At 45.6% G+C, this 20,827-nt stretch overlaps 1 protein-coding gene across 24 annotated transcripts in view; it reads right to left on the bottom strand.

Annotated features, from left to right (window-relative positions):
• CAMTA1 (calmodulin binding transcription activator 1) overlaps positions 1-20,827 on the bottom strand; it is a 185,466-nt gene that overhangs the window by 108,294 nt on the left and 56,345 nt on the right. For all 24 annotated transcript variants that reach the window (XM_015882491.3, XM_015882493.3, XM_015882490.3 and 21 more), the window contains one exon: positions 4,279-4,414. In XM_015882491.3, coding sequence (XP_015737977.2) covers positions 4,279-4,414 — 136 coding nt within the window. The remainder of the gene's footprint in view (positions 1-4,278; positions 4,415-20,827) is intronic.

Raw genomic sequence — 20,827 nt, 5'->3', positions numbered from 1 at the left:
TCCAGCATTTCTGCAGTAATTGAATAATCTGAAATTTCCATTCATGTCCTTGTGGACTAATCTGTTACAGTGTTAAGGGACTGTTATGATAATAATTAAATACAAGTCCTGCATACAAAATTGGTATTCTGCATCTCCATCCCCACAAGGGAATTTCTCTCTTAATAAGACTTAGATCAAGTTTTACCTTTTTTTTTTTTTTTTTTTTTTTTTTTTAAGGAATTCACAAAGATTGTCAAATTGTGCCAAGGTAACACACAGCTGCACATTGGAGAACAAGAAACTTGTCATCTACAAGCTTAACACCTTCCCGTTCTCTGATTGCTCCAGTCTTAAATCGGTGTGTCAGACTAAATCAAAACCAATGAGCCCCCCTCACTAATGAACTAGGGCTGCAGAAGGTGGTTCCCATTGCCCAGCAGACAGCGCTGCTCCCTCTGCCACATGAGTATGGAGATGAGAGGATGCACACAAAGCGGAGCTGCTGCTGCCACTGGTTTGTGGTAGGGCAGCAGGTTCATAGCAGCAGTTTGGCACAACCACATCCACGTAGTGCTGCTATGCTCAGAGCGTGGCTCGGCAGGTCGGAGCTCTGCCTGAAGTTTAACAGAGCCATTCGCTCTGAATTCTCTTCAGGCAATGGGATTTGGAAAGAACAAACCTGTTTAAATACAGGATGAAGAGCAAGAGCATCTGTGCCAGCCTTTCAAAACACTGGGATATTTACTATAACAACACAACCTCACATTAGTTGTAGAAGCAGTTTGCAATAAATTCAAGTGCAATTTACAGACGCCAGGAGAGACACGTGGAAAGGGGAGCAGAGAATGCACCAAATGCACCACGGCTCAACCAACTGCACAGCCACAGCAGCACCAGTCTGCAATTACTTGACAGCTATTTCAACTTACTCCTTATTTATTAGTTAAAATTTTTAATTATGTGGATTGATTAGGAACATATCACCAGGGATCCTAATTAATTAGAATTTTAAAAAGGATCATGGACTGGAGATTTTTAATAGATTCCACAAAGAATTGCACAAAGATGTATATTAGGGGAAAGGGCAAATTAACTTCTTTCTGGTTTATCAAGCATTTTCTAAGAGGATTGTGCACCAGATTAACCAAGTAATATCCAAACCCCTTACTCACAGTGATGCTAAGTGAGGCAGTAGCTTAAGCATTTCAGGCGGTTATCATTTAACATCTTCTTGATTAATTAGTTTATTCCCCTTCCTGGATTTTCTAGCTTTTCTTTACCCTATTGTCCATGCTCACCAAATCCCCCTCTATGGTATGGCTGAACACAAGGATCCCCAAGGACTAACAATACGCTTGTTTCCTTTATTTTCCTTACCCAAATGTGGGACAGATGCAGGAGCCATTCTCTTTAACAAACTCAGAAAGCTGTTAATGGTAAAATCTACTCATATAAAGAACATTTCAGACCTGGCTGGGCAGCGCTCGTATGGGCCAACGTGTTTTTCCTTTTTACCTAGCAACTGCCATTCCCAAAACTTGATTTGGATACGATCTGTGTTCTTGGCTGTCTTTGTATTTTTCCATCAGTGCGGCCATGATACCTATTTATCTTCTGGCTGCAAGAACAGCAAACGCGATCTGGCAGTGCCACAAGGCAGACAGTTATTTCATGCCCTGTTAAACTCTAATGTGGTTAACAACAATATCATTCCAACTTTTAAAAGGGTCCTTTTTTTTTTTATTATTTTAAATCTGTTGCCTGCATCCAAGTAAAGAACATCACTTCCAGTTAGGATGGGATTAGGAACATCATAACATACTCTATCCATGAAGCAGCAGTGCAGGGTGTAACTGAGCTAGTAATCAAAAGGTTAAAATACATAATTCTTTCCAAGTAACATTTGGAGGTCAAGAAAATTAACTTTTTCCACTTGGTTCAGAACTCAGATCTGTAGCAATTATTAGATGCAACACTGTCAGCAAAATGAGCAGGCAGGCAGCAACAAGACCTAAGAGTGGGATGGAGTGAAAAGCACCATGGTGCAGCAAAGTGGGGTGAGCCTGAGCTCATCCTGCAGGGAAACTTGTCCAGCAGCCTCTGAAAAACATGGCAGTGGTGCACCAAACCCAGACTGTTATTTATTAGCACCCATTCTTGCCTACTTCAGCTGGAATTAAGTCAGCAAAGCTGAAAGACAAGCAAAGGGAGACGTACTCAAAGTACAGGAGAGATTTCCACAACAGATCCAACTCTTCCAGCTCCAAATGTTCGCTGGCGTTAACTTTCTGATCGTGACCTGAATCTCACTGTGGTTGTTCATGTGGGTTTATTTTCTCCTGTCTTTCCTGACATCAGTCACTGCTGTCTGAATCATCGCTTCCTTTGTGTGTTCTGATACCCTGAGGGAGAAAACGTTCATTTCTTTTCAACGCTCAGATGATCAATCTGGATTCTGATACTCCCCTTTTGCTACCTAATGCATAGACTTATGTGGAAATTGTGCTTCACCAGTTTGAGGGGCCGATGCAAATCCCATTTATTGTCCACAGCACTGATGCAGGAGCCAGATTCGTGCTTGGGCATCGTGTTACCTGCTGGGAGACCCCCGGCGCTGCAGCACAGAGCGAGTCCCACATTTATCAAAGCAAGGAGAACAAGGCTCTGCCCATTAGGCTTCACATTAAGAAGACTGAAACACAGCTTGGATTAGAGGGCACAGGTATCTCCTTGGAGGCTAAATATAAAGTACTAAGGGGGCTCTTAAAGTGGAGAAAGACGTAAGAATGAGTGTCTGAACCCAGGCACAAGCAAACCAGAAGGAAGTTACTTTGACCCTTATTTTCTTAAGTGGTGAAAGTGATTGATCGCTGAAAGAAACCTTCAAACTGGAGCGTTCTCCAACCCTTTGTATGTTCCATTAAAGGTGTGTTACCTTCTAGAAGACAGACCACAACAAAATAGGAATTACTGCAATCAGGGTAGAACTATTTGACTTAACGTGGTAGGTGCAGACATACAACAAGTCAGGAGCTGATGGCTGATCACCCTATTAAAGAAAAACCATCAGGAAGAGTTCATTAAATACAGTGTATGTGTGGCTGCCAACGGCTGCTGTCCTATAGCTGAAGTTTGTGGTGCAGGTTTTGGTATTCCGCATTGTTAAAGTTCATGGAAGTTAATTAAATCCCGTTCTGCAAACACTAAACAAAAACAAACTACAATTTCTATTATGCTGACTTTTTTTTTCTTTTTTTTTTTTTTTTTTTGGCTTGTCATAATAAAACATTGTTATTGGATGTAAAAATTATGGAACAAAGTTATGTCTCCCTGGTGTAATATAATGCAATCCATTTAATACTATTTTAAAACAAAAAACCTCATTAAAACAGACAGAATGTAAGAATGACAAATTGCCTAGAAGGGAGCGTGAGCATGGAATGCACTGCATGCACTCGGCTGCTCACAACACTGCGTGGATGTCAATGTGAGCACAACAGCTCCGGGTGGGCAGAACCTCCCTGGTCCCTCAGCAGCACCAATTGCTTGGAACGCTGCAGGTTATTCTGCGCTGTGCCTGCACAACTGGGTGCAGCCTCAGATCCATAGTGGTGCTCACAGTCTATTAACTGCAGAAATCAATACAGCTTATACAAATATATGCCCTTACAGCTTCACTATTCATTTGCTGAAATCAGAGCATTTCTTGGTAACGCAGTTACGTTGTGCTGCCGAACGCTTCATCATCCTTTTGGCCCAGAGGTCGGCATTAACGTAGGGAGCACAGCATTGATGTCTTCACAACTAACTCTGCATCCGAGCTCCAACCACCACAACACACAATTCCCCTTTAATACAGTAAAAAAAATTAAGAACCCTCGTTGTTTTTTCTTACTCCACATCTGCGCATCAGAAGTGATTGATGTGATCCAATCGCTCACTGCTCACACACACAGATTGTAAGAGAATGGTTATGTCAAACCATGACATATTTCAGAACAAACAGGCTGGTTCCAGAAATACCGCGTCAGGTGAAATGTTCCCTCTGGTTCCTTCTGAGTCGCTAAGGAACATCAGTAGAGCAACAGCCTCTTTCAAAACATTCTTTCAAGCAGAGTCTGATTCTGGACTCAGTTCAATGGAGAATCTATTTCTGTACATCTAAGAGCAACGCTTAATAAGCATATGTAAAACGATGGCAATTACCGTGAAAATTACCTGTTTGGTGAGAATCAACCACATACATACAAAGCTTCCACGTGAAAAACGAGGGAGAATACTGGAAAGTTCTCCTACCTCCACTCCTTGGACTTTCAGCTTCATGTGATCCTCTCTGGTGGTTTTCCCGTCTTTCCTTTTTTTCCAGCAATACCCATCTTTCCTGTACTTCACCTTCTTCCTATTATACAGGATCATAGAACCATTCTGCGGTCTGCAAACCAGAAACAAAGAACGAGATAAAGCAAAAACCGCTCTAAGAGAACTCAGGAAGCAGCGACTGCAGAGCGAGGAGTCTCTGTAGAAAAGCAATATTCCGTATTTGGCATCATTTCTTTTCACCTCTCACTGCTTGAACTCAGGTTAACTACGCTTAACAACATGCAAAGTTTCACTTTAGAGTCCTGTACATAACTAAGTGCCAATGGCTGGTGTAAGAAACAGGGAGGAAATAGGAACAACGACGACTTCACAAGGGCTGCTATTCTCAGGCTGAAATTCAAACTGAACATTAGAAGGAAAGAAAAGCACAGGGATGAAACGGTGTTATTTCGGGGGAGAAGTGCCTCACATAGCACCAGGATGCAGGCGCTGGCTTTGAGGAGCACCAACAAGGAGCTGAAATGCATCAGTTCAGAAATCAGTTCCACTGTTTGCACTCAGATCAGTTCAGATGTGCGATAACTTCCTCTCTTTTGAGCAGTGTGACTTCAGAGATGCATCCAAACATCTTCCTCTTAAGAAGCCCATTGATACCTCAGAGTATCCATAAGGAAACACGGATATCTGTCCAGCAGACAGGGCTGCACACCTTCTTGCTGTGCTGCATTTACAGAAGTGCTTTGCCATTTGCTAAGCCAGTACACAAAAAGGGCATTTCTGCTGTAATATTAAAACAATTCGCTACAAAGACACCATGCATCAGACACAGACAGCAGCACTGTAGATGCTGCAGAAATTTACAGTGGTACATTAGTCACAGTAATTTTGTTTTAGAACACCAAGAACAGAAAGAAAAACAACATTAGCAGCAGCTGCAATAAACAACTTCCATAGGAAGACTCCTGCGATAAAGCACAACTCCTGAACCCAAACACAGTGAGCAGAGTCCTCCCGGAGAGAGGAACACGCTCCTCACACTGCCCTCCCTCAGAGAAGCAACTCCTCTGCTCCTCCTCTTCATTGCAAAGCAGACAGCAAGTCTATGGACTGACTGAGACAAGTCCCAGTGGCCGGCCTGAGATCTTGAACATTTTGACATGGGTGTAACATAGTCCTCATGTTGGACGAGGAGTGGAGAGACCACGAGGTTGAGCTGCACAACCTTGCTGGGATTTTGCAAGGCTGAAATCAGTTTTTTGTTCTTCTATTTCTGTGATAAATAAGAACACAATCAGAGGTCACTGCAAAGCAGTTAACAAAATTTACACGGAATAAAATAAAACACGACAGAACAAAATCTCTTAAAAAATCTCCAGAGCTGTCAATTCCGATAGCAGTGTATCAAGGTGGTTTAACGCTCATGGAAAACAGCTGGTTTCTAAAGATATCTTCATAAAACGAGAGGCAATTCTAACCTGATATGCATTGCTGCTATATTTCTCTTCCTGTAGGAAAAAATAGAAAGGGAAGATCTCCTGCGCTTATCTCTCTTGCACAAGCACAGCCAAGAGCAATAAATTGATGGCTGCAGTGGGACGCGGCAGATCGGGGCTGATAGCAGCGCTGGGGATGCAGCTCAGGTCTCCTCCGGAGGCGTAACTGCTAAAGCCAAACACAGAGGCTTCACCTGCACCCTTATGGAAGAGGGGAAGGAGCTGCAAGCTTGAGCACCAACTGCTCTGGGGCTGTAATTTCCCACCAGCCTCCTCCAGAGCTGTTTATAAGAAGTCTGCATCTGAAGTAAGGCGGGATCCATCATGGCATCAGTCACTAAAAGCAACTGTTCTCCTTTGTGCTAAAACTCCACTTGGAACCACAGCAGCAAGAAGCAGCACTGGAACGTTAACAGCAATTTGTACAACTAGGAACTGATCTGCAGCTCCACAGCGCTCAGTTCATGAATGTAGGGCAAAACTGAACGTAATCAAACAGCGTTTTAATGGGACTGCACAGCTGCCCATCCCAGCACCCACCGCACCCAGGATGGCCCAGAGCTGAGTGGGAGAGCAGCAAGGAAGGGCTGGAACCCAGAGCAGGGCAGCGCTGCCATAGACAGTGCAGTTATTGCTGGTCCCACTGTGTGGAGCTTGCAGGACAGCCTACTTGTGTATGGCCTGAAATAGCACCGAGCATGCAAAGAGAGAAGGCTCCGTTACAACTTTGAATTTCCTTCCTTTTATGAGTCTGTGGCATTTAAAAGCTGCCTGATCTCTATTTAGGTTGCTTGTTTGTGGCCTGGGGGAAGGAGGGAAAAGGACAGGAAGAATAATTGCAGAGCAGAGAGCCTTTTGTCTTAAGTATTGATGAGATTTGAGATGCTTCCCTCTCTCCTCCTGTTATTTACCACCACGGCTCTCAGATAAATGGGCACAGCAGCACAAGAGCTATTTTTGCCCAAGTTGTTCCAGCTACAGCCCGGAAAGAGAAACCAGATTCCATGCCAGCCTTATTTTCCAAGCGTGTCCCCTGGGCCCTGCAGGGATCCCCAGCATGGGGCTGAACGGAGCCGTGTGTGCCTTCTTCTGCCTCCCAGCCCCACTTGGAGGGGTTTTTGCTTGCTTCTTTTAATCAAATTATTTGCTGGGATAATGAAAATCTAAAACGGCTCATCTTGTTTTGAACACAGAACAGACACAAGGAGAGAGCAAAGAGAAAACAAATTAAGGTTAAGATATTTTGGTCAGCTGATGCTTCATATCCGCCTCTCTGCTGTGCTCGTAAATTAAAGCCCCCGCGGCCCAAATGACCGCGATGTTCCCCTAATCATGTTACTGCAATATTAATAAGGCTGCTCAATGCAACCAGTTCCCTCTAAATCGTCCATAAAGATTTGGTAAATGTCAGACATATCATTTAATGAAAACTATGTTTCACTGCTGCGGGAGCTCCAGTTGCCAAAAGGGAATTGCAGATATTGCAGCGCCAAAAGAGAGGATGACAGAAAAAGAACCCTTCCACTAGAAGGTCCACTGCTCTAAAACTGGTTTTTATTGTATCATCCCATCTTCATTTCAACTGCCTGGAGGTGCTGAAGGCCAAGTAGGACAGGGCCCTGGGCAGCCTGCAGCAGGATGAGGAGCTTGATAACCCTTGAGGTCCCTTCCAACCCAAGCCATTCTATGGTTCAATGACACGATTCCATGATATTTAAAGCCATTCTGTTCTTTACAACAAAACCCATGAAAGAGAGTCTGAAGTTCATCATGGCCAAAAGCAGAGGGCACCCACAACTGCACAGCTCTGCAGAGCAGGGAATGCATCCGAGATGAGCGGTGCTGCGTGGGGTCCAGGTGGGTCCAAACAGCAGCGAAAGGCAAAGAGTTGCAGTCATAAGGAATAAAAAATTCCTCTCTCAAAATATTCTCCTCGAGTTAATTAAACCAAAGGGGAGGGCTGAGGTACGATACTCATGGGAAATCACACACCTCCCTGAACACACCAAGACAAATAGCGTGTGGCCAACACGGGGCGTTTTAAAATAACATAGAATGGACGTAAGAACATCTGAAAAGAAGGATGCAGTCCTCTAATTCCCTCATCCGGTACTCAGTCAATTTGCTTAAAAGCATCATCTATTTAGTTCATGTCGCAGGGTCGCTCTGCTTTGCTGGGAATCACATCCAGTCCGTTCCCAATCCCATGGGATGGCATCAGCGCCCCCTGCAGCTCATGAACCACGGCCAGAAGCACCAACACTCAGTGCCGGCCAGGAGGGGGGCAGGGGAAGGAGCACCCGGTGTGAGCACGGAGAACCTGCGTGGAAGCACGGCTGAGATTGTGGACGGTGAGAAACGCCAACAGGGAGCACTTCCAGTGCCTCTATTCCAGCTATAGCCGTGGCACACAGAAACCCAGGCAGGCACATCTTTCTCTTGGAGAGCTCTGCTCCATCTGGGTGCCATCAAACCTTCCAGATGATGGGTTTCCAACAAACCTTCTATTAATTTCTTTTCTGTGCTATATGCGGCTCTTAAAGCCCTTGTATCACAGCTCCTACTTGCTGGGTAGGAGAGACACATGGCGACTGTCAGCTGCGATTCCTCCTGACTGACATCGAGTTTCAGAAATACCTCGTCTCCCGTTTCTTGTTTGAACAGGGAAAAAATCTGACGACAGAAGTTATTTCTCCCCCGAGAAATGCTGCTCCACAAGGCTTCATCTGCCTCGACATTTCTCCTCCACTGCACCAATGGCTCAACAGGAGATTAAAGTCCAGACTGAAAAGTGGAAGAGGAATCTCCAGCAGCAACAGACCAGGATCCCCCATCCCAGCACATCTCCAAGCTGAGATGGATAACGTGGCACTGGAGGAATTCCAGACCAGCCTGAAATTTGCCTGACCTTTCAACTCGTCACTTGTGAAACAGACTTTGGAAAGAGTCTTCTTACCCACGTAGGAAGAGATGCAAATCCACAAGGAACATAAACACTGGATTTGTTCTATTTAGCATTAAACATAATCTGTCTTAAGAGAAAAATGAATTTATCTGATATCTGCAAAATTTAAGATGTTAAAGTCTAAAATAACAAGACTTGGCAATTTAATCCAGAGTTGCAGTTAATGCAATGACTAATCCCATCAAGGGGACATTAATTGGTGTCTAGATGCTCCTTTTCATAGCAGCAGTAGGCCATAAAACTTAATCCCTACCTCCTCTTTCCAGCATGTAGCCTCAGTGTTCATCAATAAAACTAATGCCGTTCATTAAGTATGAGAGTAATTACCTGCGGCTCCAACCAAACAACAACTGAACGGGCACACATCAGTATGAAGGTATCACCGGACTGGTTATGGGCGGCCACCTAAAGCACTTCTATAAGAACAGGGATCCATTCTGAGAACTGAAACACGGCCACAGTGAACTGCAGAAGCTCTGGGCCCATTCCTGTGTGTGCCAGCACACCGCAGCCATGTGCCAAACTCCAGGCAGGCTCAGGGTCCTCTCTGCTTTGGTTTCAGGAGCTCTTCTGTGCTCTCTCATAGAATCATAGCACGGTTCAGCTTGGAGGGAACCTTAAAGACCACCCTGTTCAAAACCCCTGCCATGGGCTGGGTGTCCCAGCAGATAAAGCTGCCCATGGCCCCAGCTGACCTGGCCTTGTTGGGGCACCCATCCTCCCCCCACAGCCCCATCTGGATGTCATCCTCCCTCATCCACATCGCAGGGCACTTTGCAGTGAAAAACAGTGCTCTGGGAAAATGCTGACAGCCAAACTCTTACTCTGAGCAATTCTGCTTTTTTTTTCAGGAAACAATTTCCGTGTGCCATTATGATCTTAAATGGCCCAAAATATCGAACATTAAGAACCTCTCAGAGGCTGGAAATGCAGGAACAGGCAGCTGCACTGCCAGAACCTGCATTGGCAAAACCGCAAAACATCCCACATCACCACAACTTTTCTTCTGCCTCCATTTATCAGACGTGCTTCGTGACTCAAATATCTACATCTCAGGACCATAAACATATCAACAAAAAGAAAATAAACATCTACTGAAGAAATGCTTCATTACAGAGCTTGAAAGAATTTCCAGGGAGGCTATAGGTTAAGCGTTATTTTAAATCACCTCAGCTCACAGGGTGGTTTGATGTACTTTGCTCGTATAAATATATGCCATATTGATTGGGAGCACTGGTCTATGCTTTCCAAATTAGCTCTGCAGAAGAGCAGCCTCATTCAAAACCCTTTATGTCAGAGGAAGAACTTCCATTAGCTTCATGGATTTTGGAGTCCAAACAGAGCCTTTGGCTCAGAGCACTCCCCATGTAAATACAGACTCTATTAGACCTTGCCTAGGGTGCAGCTTCAGAATATCTAAGTGGCACGGTTGCACCAGTTCCATTTGGCTTGTTAGATACAGATAAAAATGATTCTCCAAACTTTTCTTGTTGGGATAGCACAGCAAAGAAGAGTTATCTGATGCACACAGAGATACAACCAACCCACTGAATTTTCTTATTCTGCTCTATCTCCAAATAAAAGATAGAACTCAGGCTCTGAGGTTCATTAGCTGGAGAGACACACTTAGAAATTAATCCATTGCAAAAGAATCTGAACAAGAATAAATAAGGAGGAGTTCAATTACTGAGTGGCTTCTTATCATCTCTGATGCTCAGGAGTTTCAACCTTTCAGAATCACAGAACATCCCAAGTTGGAAGGGACCCATAAGGATCATCACATCCAACTCCTGGCAACTGAGCTCTCGAAACAAAGCCATGATCCCTCTAAATGGGGCCAGATCCCTCACAGTGCCTTCATATACCGCACCATGCCCCAGTACATCCCACCGTGCCCTCCTTACCGGTGAAATCATGGCTGGTACTTTTTTGGTCAATAATGGGCATACCTCCCATGCACACGGTTTTTATAACATGAGATGACAGAGCAGCTCTTTTCTTTTCACCACAGTAGTAAACCTGAACTTGTTTTTAGTACCTTCTCATTTGGCTCACTAAGCAGGAATGTGCTTCTGGAAACTGCTGTCCCAGAGCCCTATAGTAGTTCAATACTGCTAACAGCAGTATTCAAAGCCTTTTTTTTAAAAAAATAAAGCAATAATTCAAACGTTGATGGTTTGAAACTTCATCCCAGATTTGAAAAAAAATAAATTAGAAACAATTTTTATGAACTTCTCAGTATGCCAAAAAATCGAAACCTCCTTGTAACTGTATAGGAAAAAAGCCAGAGTATTAAAATTGTCGTTAAGTGAAATGCATGTGAAATGCTAAATAGTCTCTTGGAAAATTACTTCTTGGTGTAACGAGGTGCTACAGACCTCAGTCGTAGTACGAGGCATGAAGGATCGTTGGATCAACTTTGTTCACTTTAACATGATTTTAAAAAGAACTGGTGTTCATCTCTTTCTTGCTCAAGAACCTTGATCAATTTTGTTAGCCCTCATTTAGTTCTCATTCCTTGCTCCCATGGGGATGCTGCTTGATTTACTGAGAATTACTTCTTACAACTCATGAATGCTTTAAGCTGCTTCCATATTAATCATCCCAGTCCTGTTGTTGTACTGAGGGGAGTCCGCCTCATCTCTATTTCCAAACATACCTGTGGGGCTCCCAGAACTCCTTTGTGTTAACAGTTATTCTGTGTTATTGATTGCTCTCTTTTTGGACACCAATCATAATGCCAAAGACCTACAGCTCTGATTTGGTCAGAAATACTGTATGACAGTCAAACTTGCAGAGATGCTGCCAATGACTGTCTCCTAACATTGAGAAAAGCGCAACTGCTCTGCAGGAAGGTCAGCAGGAGTTGAGCCTTGCAATATTTGTTAGGTTATTTCTGCCTCTATGAGCATCCATGTGTTTGCACATTTTAAAGACAACATGCATTTGCATGCCCTTAAAATTAGCACCCAGGAAGATGCGCTCAGGCACATCTGTCTGCCTTCACTCCCATCACTCCTTAGCACAAAAAAGATCTCTTCTCCTCCCCAGCTGCAGCGCAAACTGTTGCTCCCATACAGATGGACCCGTCCCCCCACCACCAGGTCCCGCTGCTCACACCTCACACGACTCCAGCTGTGCTCTCAGTGGGGTTGGCCACTTCCCTGCCCCATTCCTGCAGCACTGGCTGCGCGCGGTGCCTGGGGCACACGGCCCAACACCCCTGGGAGCCCCTCCTGTCTTTCAGATTAACCTCGAGAAGATAATCTATTTATTTATATCAATTTGGTTCCATCAATTAATGATGACAAGGCAATTAACTAGAATGCCAGACAGTAAAAAATAACCACATAATGCTTTCTTCAGAGCAAACCTATTATGTAATCCCAGTCGGTCTTCATTAACACGGAGTATTCCAGTAAAAGGTAGTAATCTAGTTATGGTCTGTGAAATATGGAGATCCATGCAGTAATTTTTCAGAATTAAGAGTAAGGTATTTTTAGCAAATGGAAAGGAAACATTTCTGCATTTCTCCTGCAAGCCTGTTCCAGATGAAGGAGCGGTGCAGCGCTGCTCAGGGTGGGCTCACCATCCCTGGAGGTGTTTAAGGCAGATGCAGTACTAAGGGACGTGGGTCAGTGGGCACCACGGCTGGTACATGGACGATTGCACTGGACAACCTTAACATGAAGGAACCCTGGGAGCTCACCATCACAGCCCTCAGATACACCAACGCTCCTTTCTGTGCTGATGCCCAAATACAAACGCAGCCAACCACCTCCCAGACACACCGAGCCCTTAAACATCCTTGCCTTAAAGCTGATAACAAACTAACTTTCTAAAAAAGCCCTGAATTCCCACGGGACTTTGTTTACAATGCAACTCAATTATTGTTTTATACGGATGGTTATCGTTTCTTACACCTTCTCAGCTCATCCCATTTCTGAATTTAATTACTTTGCGGTATTTTTAGTTGAGATAAAATTACACGTTTTCAGATTAATTTAGCTGGAGCTGACTTTTAATAATAGCAAATCCTTTTTCCGTCGCACCCTAATTTGAGATCATCTAAATGAGAGCGAATCTCTTTCTCAAACCCCACGTCACACCCACATGGCAAACAGCAACCGCAATTTCAAGCCTCGTGCAGCGTGCCAGACATCTAAGGGTAAATGTTGGCTGACTCTTTAATTAAAGACCCACTGTTTGGCTCTTTCCTCTGTTATTTTCTCAGCTCACGCTGACAGCGAGCAGTCAGGTGATCGCTGTTCCCTACACGCTGGCACCAGAAGCGCTGCTAAAAAAGGCACAAGGCAGGTTTAAAAACACCGAGCAAAACAGTTTGTGCTCCCCTGCCAAAAGAAGCATCTCTCTGGTGTCGGCCTCACCGCTCCGTCCCCCCAGGAGCGTCCTTGCTGGGAACATGCAGCAGGCGGGGGGCAGCACTGCCATTTCGTTCTTGTTTTAGTGAGAAAGGTCTGGGATTAGAAAGCAACAAAAGGAAAAAGGAAAGAAAAAGAAAAAGCAGCCCCACATATTGCATGTGTTGTGAAATTTATGGAAATAATTAAGAAATAATTAAGAAATTTAATTATGATTTTCATTTGGGGGCAAAAGTCTCTCGTGAATACTTCCTTTAACTATAGTGATGTATTCCAGCGCATTTTCATTTAAAGCTCTGCAGAATTAAACCACCCTGAGGAAAGCACGGACCCTACAGGACACCACGTGGGACCTCGAGGACTTACTGTGATAACAGAGTGAAACTGCTCCATAAGGCTCCAACTTTCAGGGATCCACAACAGAAAACCATGCTGATGCTATCAAAGAATTCTGTCACGGAACCAAAGAACAGCTGAGGTTGGAGGGGACCTTAAAGCCCCCCCAGTTCCAACCCAGTGCTGAGGCTGGGTGCTCCCAGCAGCTCAGGCTGCCCATCCATGGCCTGGGGCACCTTTGCTGTCTTGGCAGAACTGCAGCATCCCTGAGGTGCTGTGCAACACTGAACAAACCGAAACCTCGCTAAAATACTGGAAACACCATCTTCAATTTTAGCACAGGATTTTGGGGAGGAAGATGGTGGGAACGTTTTACTGCCAGGGACGGAAGGGCACACACAATTTATTCACTTACATTGCAACTGAGCGCTCTGAATAGCAGGAGTTTGCTTTTTTCATGAATATAAAACACTCCCATTACAGTCCATGTTTCCACGCTGCAAACAGCACAGACTGAGTTCAGGTATTCATTCTGCATCTGTCCCATCCAGCACAGAGAGCTGCGTGCTGGTAATGACGGCGATGGAACATCTCCGCATCCACCCGAACCCGTTTCAAGTGCAGATGAGATGACCTTCGTGCTCACCCAATTTCTGCCGTGGATGCAATATGCAGATCTGAGCACTGAGATACGAGCTCTGCTGCTTCTCTAAACTCCCAGAATCAAAAATCCACAATGCAGAGCACCAGGAAGCAGCTCTAACCGAACCCAAATGCCAAAATCCACTGCCCATTAAGTCTTGCTACTTTACATGCACAGAGTCCCATCTCCATCCCCAGCACCTCTGGCAAAGCCTCCCTCATCACTCACCTTATCCCTTAGGTCACATCTAATTACCACTTCTAATTTTGTCCACTTTTGATGGCATCAGACGCTACTGAGATGTAACACATTCATTACGAGGACTCACCGCCTGCGAGTATTAAAACTTAAGAAAGTGACTTTGCAAATTACCAAACAGTCACCAAGCTAATGAAGCAGGACTTTTAAAGTGACGGAGGAATAATTCCTACATTATAAGATGGCAATCTATTGTGTGAAGAGAGATTTGGTTCAGAGCGAAACCGCTCCGCAGCCTGAGAAACACTAATCCATACCGAATCAGGCAACAGAGATGAAATAGGAAACAGATTTACCTCTGATGAAGGACGGCTTAGGGAAGAAATAACTTGATAGATAATAATAATAAAAAGGGAGCAATGCTTTGTGTGTCATATTTCTACTTCCTTTTGAAACCAAATTGCTTCAAGGAAACTCAGCGATGGTTCAGAGTCCTGGCAGAACTTTGCTCAGATTCAGACAGAACTTCTGAAGTTGTCAAACGAATGCATTGCCACGAGTGGCTCCTCAGCAGCAGCAGCCGGAGCTAATCACTAAAAGCAGACTTAAAAAAACCCGAATGCACCGTTTTCTCGTTGCTTTGGATGTCACAAGGCCACTCAGCAGGAACGCAGCAGGGAAGCAGCACTAAAAGCAACAAAACAAAGGCAATAACCCCTCCTCTAACACAACACCGCTCCCATGGAGCAGACAAAGAGGGGCAGCCAAGCCTTCATCTCAGAGCACTTCTCTCTGCAAAAGAGAGGAGAAGGTGAGGATTCTAGAAATACAAAAGCATCAGCAGAGGGGAAGGGAAGCACCGAACTGCTGCCACTGCTGCAGAGCACCACCACCGTGCTGAGCCAGCAGAGCAAGAGGCGGCCGGAGCGGCTGCGCTGTGCAGGGAGTTGGCCCTGCCTGGCCAACACGTCGTCCCCCCTGCGATGCCACACGGATGGTTTTAGGAGCTTCCCTCTGAATGTTGTATAATAGAACTAGGAAAGCAGGACAATGAAAAACCAACCTGCCTCTCGGCCATGTTTCATCTGAGCGTTTCACGATCGGGACGATGCGTTGTTCGGTGAAGCAAATCCTCCCTTACACACAAACTGTTTTCCTGGTAACCGGTCCAACAGTTTCAACCTTTCTCAGCTGCTCACAAATCCTGTTACACAGTGAAGATTTGCACCGTAGCTTTAATTTACTTACTGTAAATAAATCCAGCAACTTGGCCAGATCATTTAATGAGTCACCCGGGATACCAGAGGGGCCAGAAAATTGTAATCCTTATTCCAACAGCATGAGGTAAAGCTGTGTGCTATAACCTAAGGTAATGCACCACTAATAATGTCGTACAATTTCGAATAAAACCTTTAAAATCTATTTGGCGTTAATGTCACCTTGGAGTTTAAATCACAGAGAGCAATTAATAGCAGAATGATGTTAGTTTATACAATTAAGAACTCAAAACACTCCTAAATCAGACCCACGGCCACCTCCTGCCAGCAGCCACACTGTGCTCTGCGCAGTGCTCCCATCCCAGCTCAGTGCTCCCATCCCAGCTCAGTGCTCCCATCCCAGCTCAGTGCTCCCATCCCAGCTCAGTGCACCCCGTGCAGCTCCGCTGGGTGAGGAATGCAAGGGCTGCCCAGCAGCAAGCAATGAGGGCTGCCAGCTCTCTGCCAACGTCCCACACAACAAAATCATTTCTGGAACCTGCTCGATGAATTCCTGCTCACCCTGAATGCTTCTCTACAAAACGCCCGGCCAACGCCGCAAAGAGAGGCAGCCCTCACAGCACCACAGCTCCATTCATTTCCATGGCAGGCACCTTTAATCACTTTCTAACTGCTCTTTAATGAAGTTGCTTTTTCAACGTTCCAGCTCAGCCAAGCTGCCTCCAAAGGATGACACAGGCTCCGCAGCAGCAGTGCAAAGCAGTGCTCAACATGAGCATCCCATGGATGTGCCCGCTTTGTCCAGGCTCCGTAGAGCTGCAGCCAGAATGCTGATGACACCCCAGATAAGGGGATGCAATAGATACTCCCAGACACGCTGCTGAAGGAAGTTTTGTCTCTCTTAATTGAGAGACCCTTTATACATTTTCTTATCACTTAACCTCCTTTATTTGTATCTGTGTAAATCAAGTCGTAATATCCTGTTTGCTCAGCATGGCAGCAAAGAGCAAAAGGAAAGGCTTTTCAGTTAGTGTGAAAGTTAAGTAAAATACAGGGAACATGCCACAAACACAAAACAAAGTCAATTAATTCATTTGTTACAGAGTGAAAGCCCTGCATAATCTGCCCTTTGAGGAGTTTATTTTAGCTGATTGCTTATCCAGCAAGAAGATCTCCATTGCACGACCCATTTGCTGTGCTGGAGGCTCAGCTGATGAGAAACAAATGGTCACCTTTCAGAGGGCATTGAATGGACAGCACATGGATTCTCCTATGCACCACTTTGATCCTCAGACCAACAAATTACACCAGCTAAGATGGGAGCACCACAGGAGACAGCATTTTCTGCTCTGGGACAAGCAGAGCAAGGCAGGCTGCCTGCAGGACACACATGGAAGACTCCACCTCTGCCCATCGTATAATCCCACTTGTAAATACTGTGTTCTTCCATCATTTGCCAACTCCTCTTTCTACTCAGTGCTACTGAAGAGCAAACTGAATGTAGAACTGCCAGCCCTGCTAAGAGTCTTCCAGCCAGCAGAAAGATGGAACAAGTACAGATGTTATTAGTCTCATTAAAATTTTGTAAATTAAACAGTGAGCGTAACAGCCTTATTTGTCTTAATTTAGCTCATCATTGACATTTATAACATAAATACAGAAATATCACTATGGCCAATTCATTCTCACTGTCAGCAGCAGTCGGGGGCACCCCGACGAAGTGCAATGCAGCACTGCTGCAGCCAGGAGCAGAGCTGGAGGGGCAGGATGGCCCCATGGTTCTCTACCTGCACCAGCACCTGGGGCTGGTCGTAGGAAACGCCTCAGTTTGGGGCTCCTGTAAAGAGGGAACGTCTGCAGCTGTGGTATCCAGGCTGCAAATGCAATGTGCCCATGGCTCCCAACCCCAGAGCAGGGATATGTGACTCCCTGCATCTACCAGGCCTTTGTTTTCAACACAGTAAAGTGGCAACACGAGACTCTTCCCCTGCTCTGCTGCATGGCGTGGTCTGAGCGCTGCCTGCCCCTCTGGCTGCATCCCAAATAGTCTTCAAGAAATCTTCACTGCTTGTTTTAAAAATAAAGCCAAGCAACCTTGCACTGCACACAGCAACGTTAAACGAGGCTGGAAATAAACAACAGAACGCACCAACAGTGCACACTGGCACAGTTTGGCTCCCCAGCTGAAAGCCATGACAGCTTTGACAGACTCGATAGATTTTACTATTCATTTTGTAAAAATGCCAGGCGTGCAGAAGCAAACAAGACACCCTGGGATGACACGACAGGGAAGACTGAGAAGTCAGTGCTTTCCAGGTAAGCAGAGCCATTTTTAGGCTCACTGTCCAGGTCTGGGCAGTCAGCAGCCACAGGGAGCTGCTTACAGAGCTGCTGCTCTCAGGGCCGCTGGTTCAGAAGTCACCCAAAGAGACATCGGTATTTCTTGTAGGAAAGATTCAACTTATCAGGTTCCACTGGGAGGCTTACGATGGGCTTTTACTGCTGTTTTATTTCCCTCAGAATCAATAGAAAACAATAATCCTACAGCTAAACATAAATCACATTGCAAAACTTGGTGAATGGTCACGTGCGGTGCCTTGGGAGCAGCGTTTTATTTAATTCCACTACCAGCACCAGTTCATGATTTGCAGACTCGTGCTCTGCAGCCAACCAGCACCGTGGGGCTCTGCTGCCCCACTCACAGCCCCACGGCTGCCTTGGGAGCCACGTCCTCTATGAACCCCATCCCACCTCAACCTGCTCTGGGGACACACATGGAATGACCTGAAGCCCAACAGCCTGCAATGCTTTGCTGCACACCAGCACGTGTCCAGCACAGGGCGGGCTGCACGGCATGCACTGCACACACAGCATGAGGGCAGCAGGAAAACACTCATCTTCATGAACAAACTTCTCTTCTGCCACAATCGGTGCCAAAAGCTCACGGAAGAACCACATAATTTAACACTCTGACAGTAAATTACAGGAAACAAAAAGGCATGGGGAAAGTTATCTGAGGATGTTAGATTTAAGGTACATTTTTAATTAAAATAAAAAGACCAAAGCTGTGATGCAGTGTCATAAAGCAGATAATTTTACAGCTGGATGATCTCCCTCTGATGTACTGGAAAACCATTTTTAAGTGACATAAAGTTTAACATAGCGGTACATCTGCCTACCCACCAGATTCTACATGGAATTTAAAATTTAATTATTTCCAAGCATTGTCACAGTGTAAGAACAGCAGCCGAGTGCGACTCCGTCAGCACCTCTGCCAGATCTCTGCGAATCTACGCTCCTCAGGACTGAGCAATAATCATCTTAAGATGATCTGGTAATGAATTACCAGTACCACCAAGCAAAGCCTGGGGGTTACACGACTACTAGTGCATCCTTTCCTATCAGCCTCCTTGCACGTAGCCAGACCAGGCAGCAGAGCTGTGCTCCGTGTTGGTTTGTTACGGACACGGAGCTCCCACAGCAGTTTCCAGGGGGATGTTCAGACACTGCAAAACCAATCTATACCTGCAGGAAAATATATAAAGCCATGAGGAAACAGAGCATCGTGAGCGTAATAGTGGATGAAGCGCAGAAAAGCAACAGCAGTGGAAATGGAAAAATGTGTCCTTAAGTACCTGATTTGATATCATGAAGAGGGCATTAATAATGGGTTCTGTCAGAAGGGAGGATTTCTTATCAGGAAGAGTGGTGGGGCTTCCGCACAGGCTGCCATCCCTGAGGGTGTTTAAGGGCAGGTTTGGTGCTGAGGGATGGGGGTCAGTGGTGGGGGCAGACGGACGGTTGGACTGCATGATGTAAGAGCACTTTTCTAACCCCAACAATAATGTGAATATTGATGTTGAAGAAGCCATGGAAGGACTGAGTGGCTTTGGAATGGATGACTGTAAAACAAACAACAACAACAACAACTTGAGCTAAAATCATCAGCCTCAAGAGAAACTCCAACGGCCTACAAAGAGGCAAGCAAGTGGCCAGCAAGATGAAGGAGACAGCACCGAGTGCTCCAGTGCAACATGGGTGCACCCACAGCGAGCACTGCAGCACGCATTCCCTCCTGCTGCACAGAGGGCCGCACAGCTGGGGCAGCCGCTCATCAGTCATTGTCCATTAGTCGAATAATTAAAGCCTACAGCGCTGCTTACTTTGCTGATTGTATCCACAATTGTCTGGAACAAATAGGCAGTTGGCAATTTGGAAGCAACACATCTACGATAAAGAATGTTGTCTTAAAAACAAATTCACGCAGAGAATTCCTCCTGGGAGCCGGGGTGAGCGCAGGACGTGGCTCATGGGGACGAGGCCTTCATCAGGAATCAGCACCACGTCCCAGGCCCATCTCGTTGCCTCATGATGTTGAACTTCAGGGCTTCATACACCGAGGGCAAACCAAAACTAATGAGACCCATCTGAGCCCTGCCAGCCCACACACACGTGTCTCCAGCACAGGACAGACGCCCTACAGGTCCCTTTTCACAGCTGTCTTTTTCTATATCAACCCCACTCATGCCGTTACAGCACTGGAAAACCTTTCCATTTAAATGCAAAACAGATGCAACACATTAATATGCTCAAAGGAAGTGATGCAAAAGCACTGTCTCCGCAGGTAAACACAGCAGGTAACAGTCACTTGTTTTAGCTCTCCATATTCCTATTAAATATTTGTAAACCACTGTTATGAATCTGTAGGCCGCAGTGGTGGTTCTTTCCCAGAGCAGCAGCCAACCTCAGAGCTCCAGCAGAGCTCATGCTGCTGGCAGGGCTGCAGGACCCTGTACCTCTGCAAGGAACAAAGCAGGAACCCACCAAGGAAACACACAGCACAGGCAGCAGCATGGACCCCACCACCAAATACACAGCTCTTATAAAACATTCATCTCTGCAGCAGGCAGGGTTGGACACGTATCCAAAGTCCCACAGAGACCCCACAAGCAGTGGAGAACACACAGCAAACAGAAAGGGAAAAGGAGACATCTGCAAGGTGGCCTCAGCTGTGGGGATGTCCACAGGTCTCAGCTCCACCATGGATCACCTCAGTTATGGCATCCTCCTTTGGCTTCAAGACAAGAAGAGCAAGGCAGATGCCTACTGGGCTACACATCACCCTTCCTGCTGCTGGCAATGGCAGCGAAAAACAGCCTACGATTGCAACCAGATCATCTCAGCTGTAAAAGCAGGATTCTCCACAAACTCAAAGGGAGGAGGAAGAAAACAACCAGAAGCTGAAGCCGGTGCCTCACAACTGGGACAAAAGAAGCCTTCTGCTATTCAGG

Source organism: Coturnix japonica, chromosome 9 (genome assembly GCF_054131305.1).
Source record: "Coturnix japonica strain WE chromosome 9, WE-NBRP24, whole genome shotgun sequence".
NCBI lineage: Eukaryota > Metazoa > Chordata > Aves > Galliformes > Phasianidae > Coturnix > Coturnix japonica.
The sequence above is the reverse complement of the archived record's forward strand: the minus strand, read 5'-3'. Positions and strand labels throughout refer to the sequence as shown.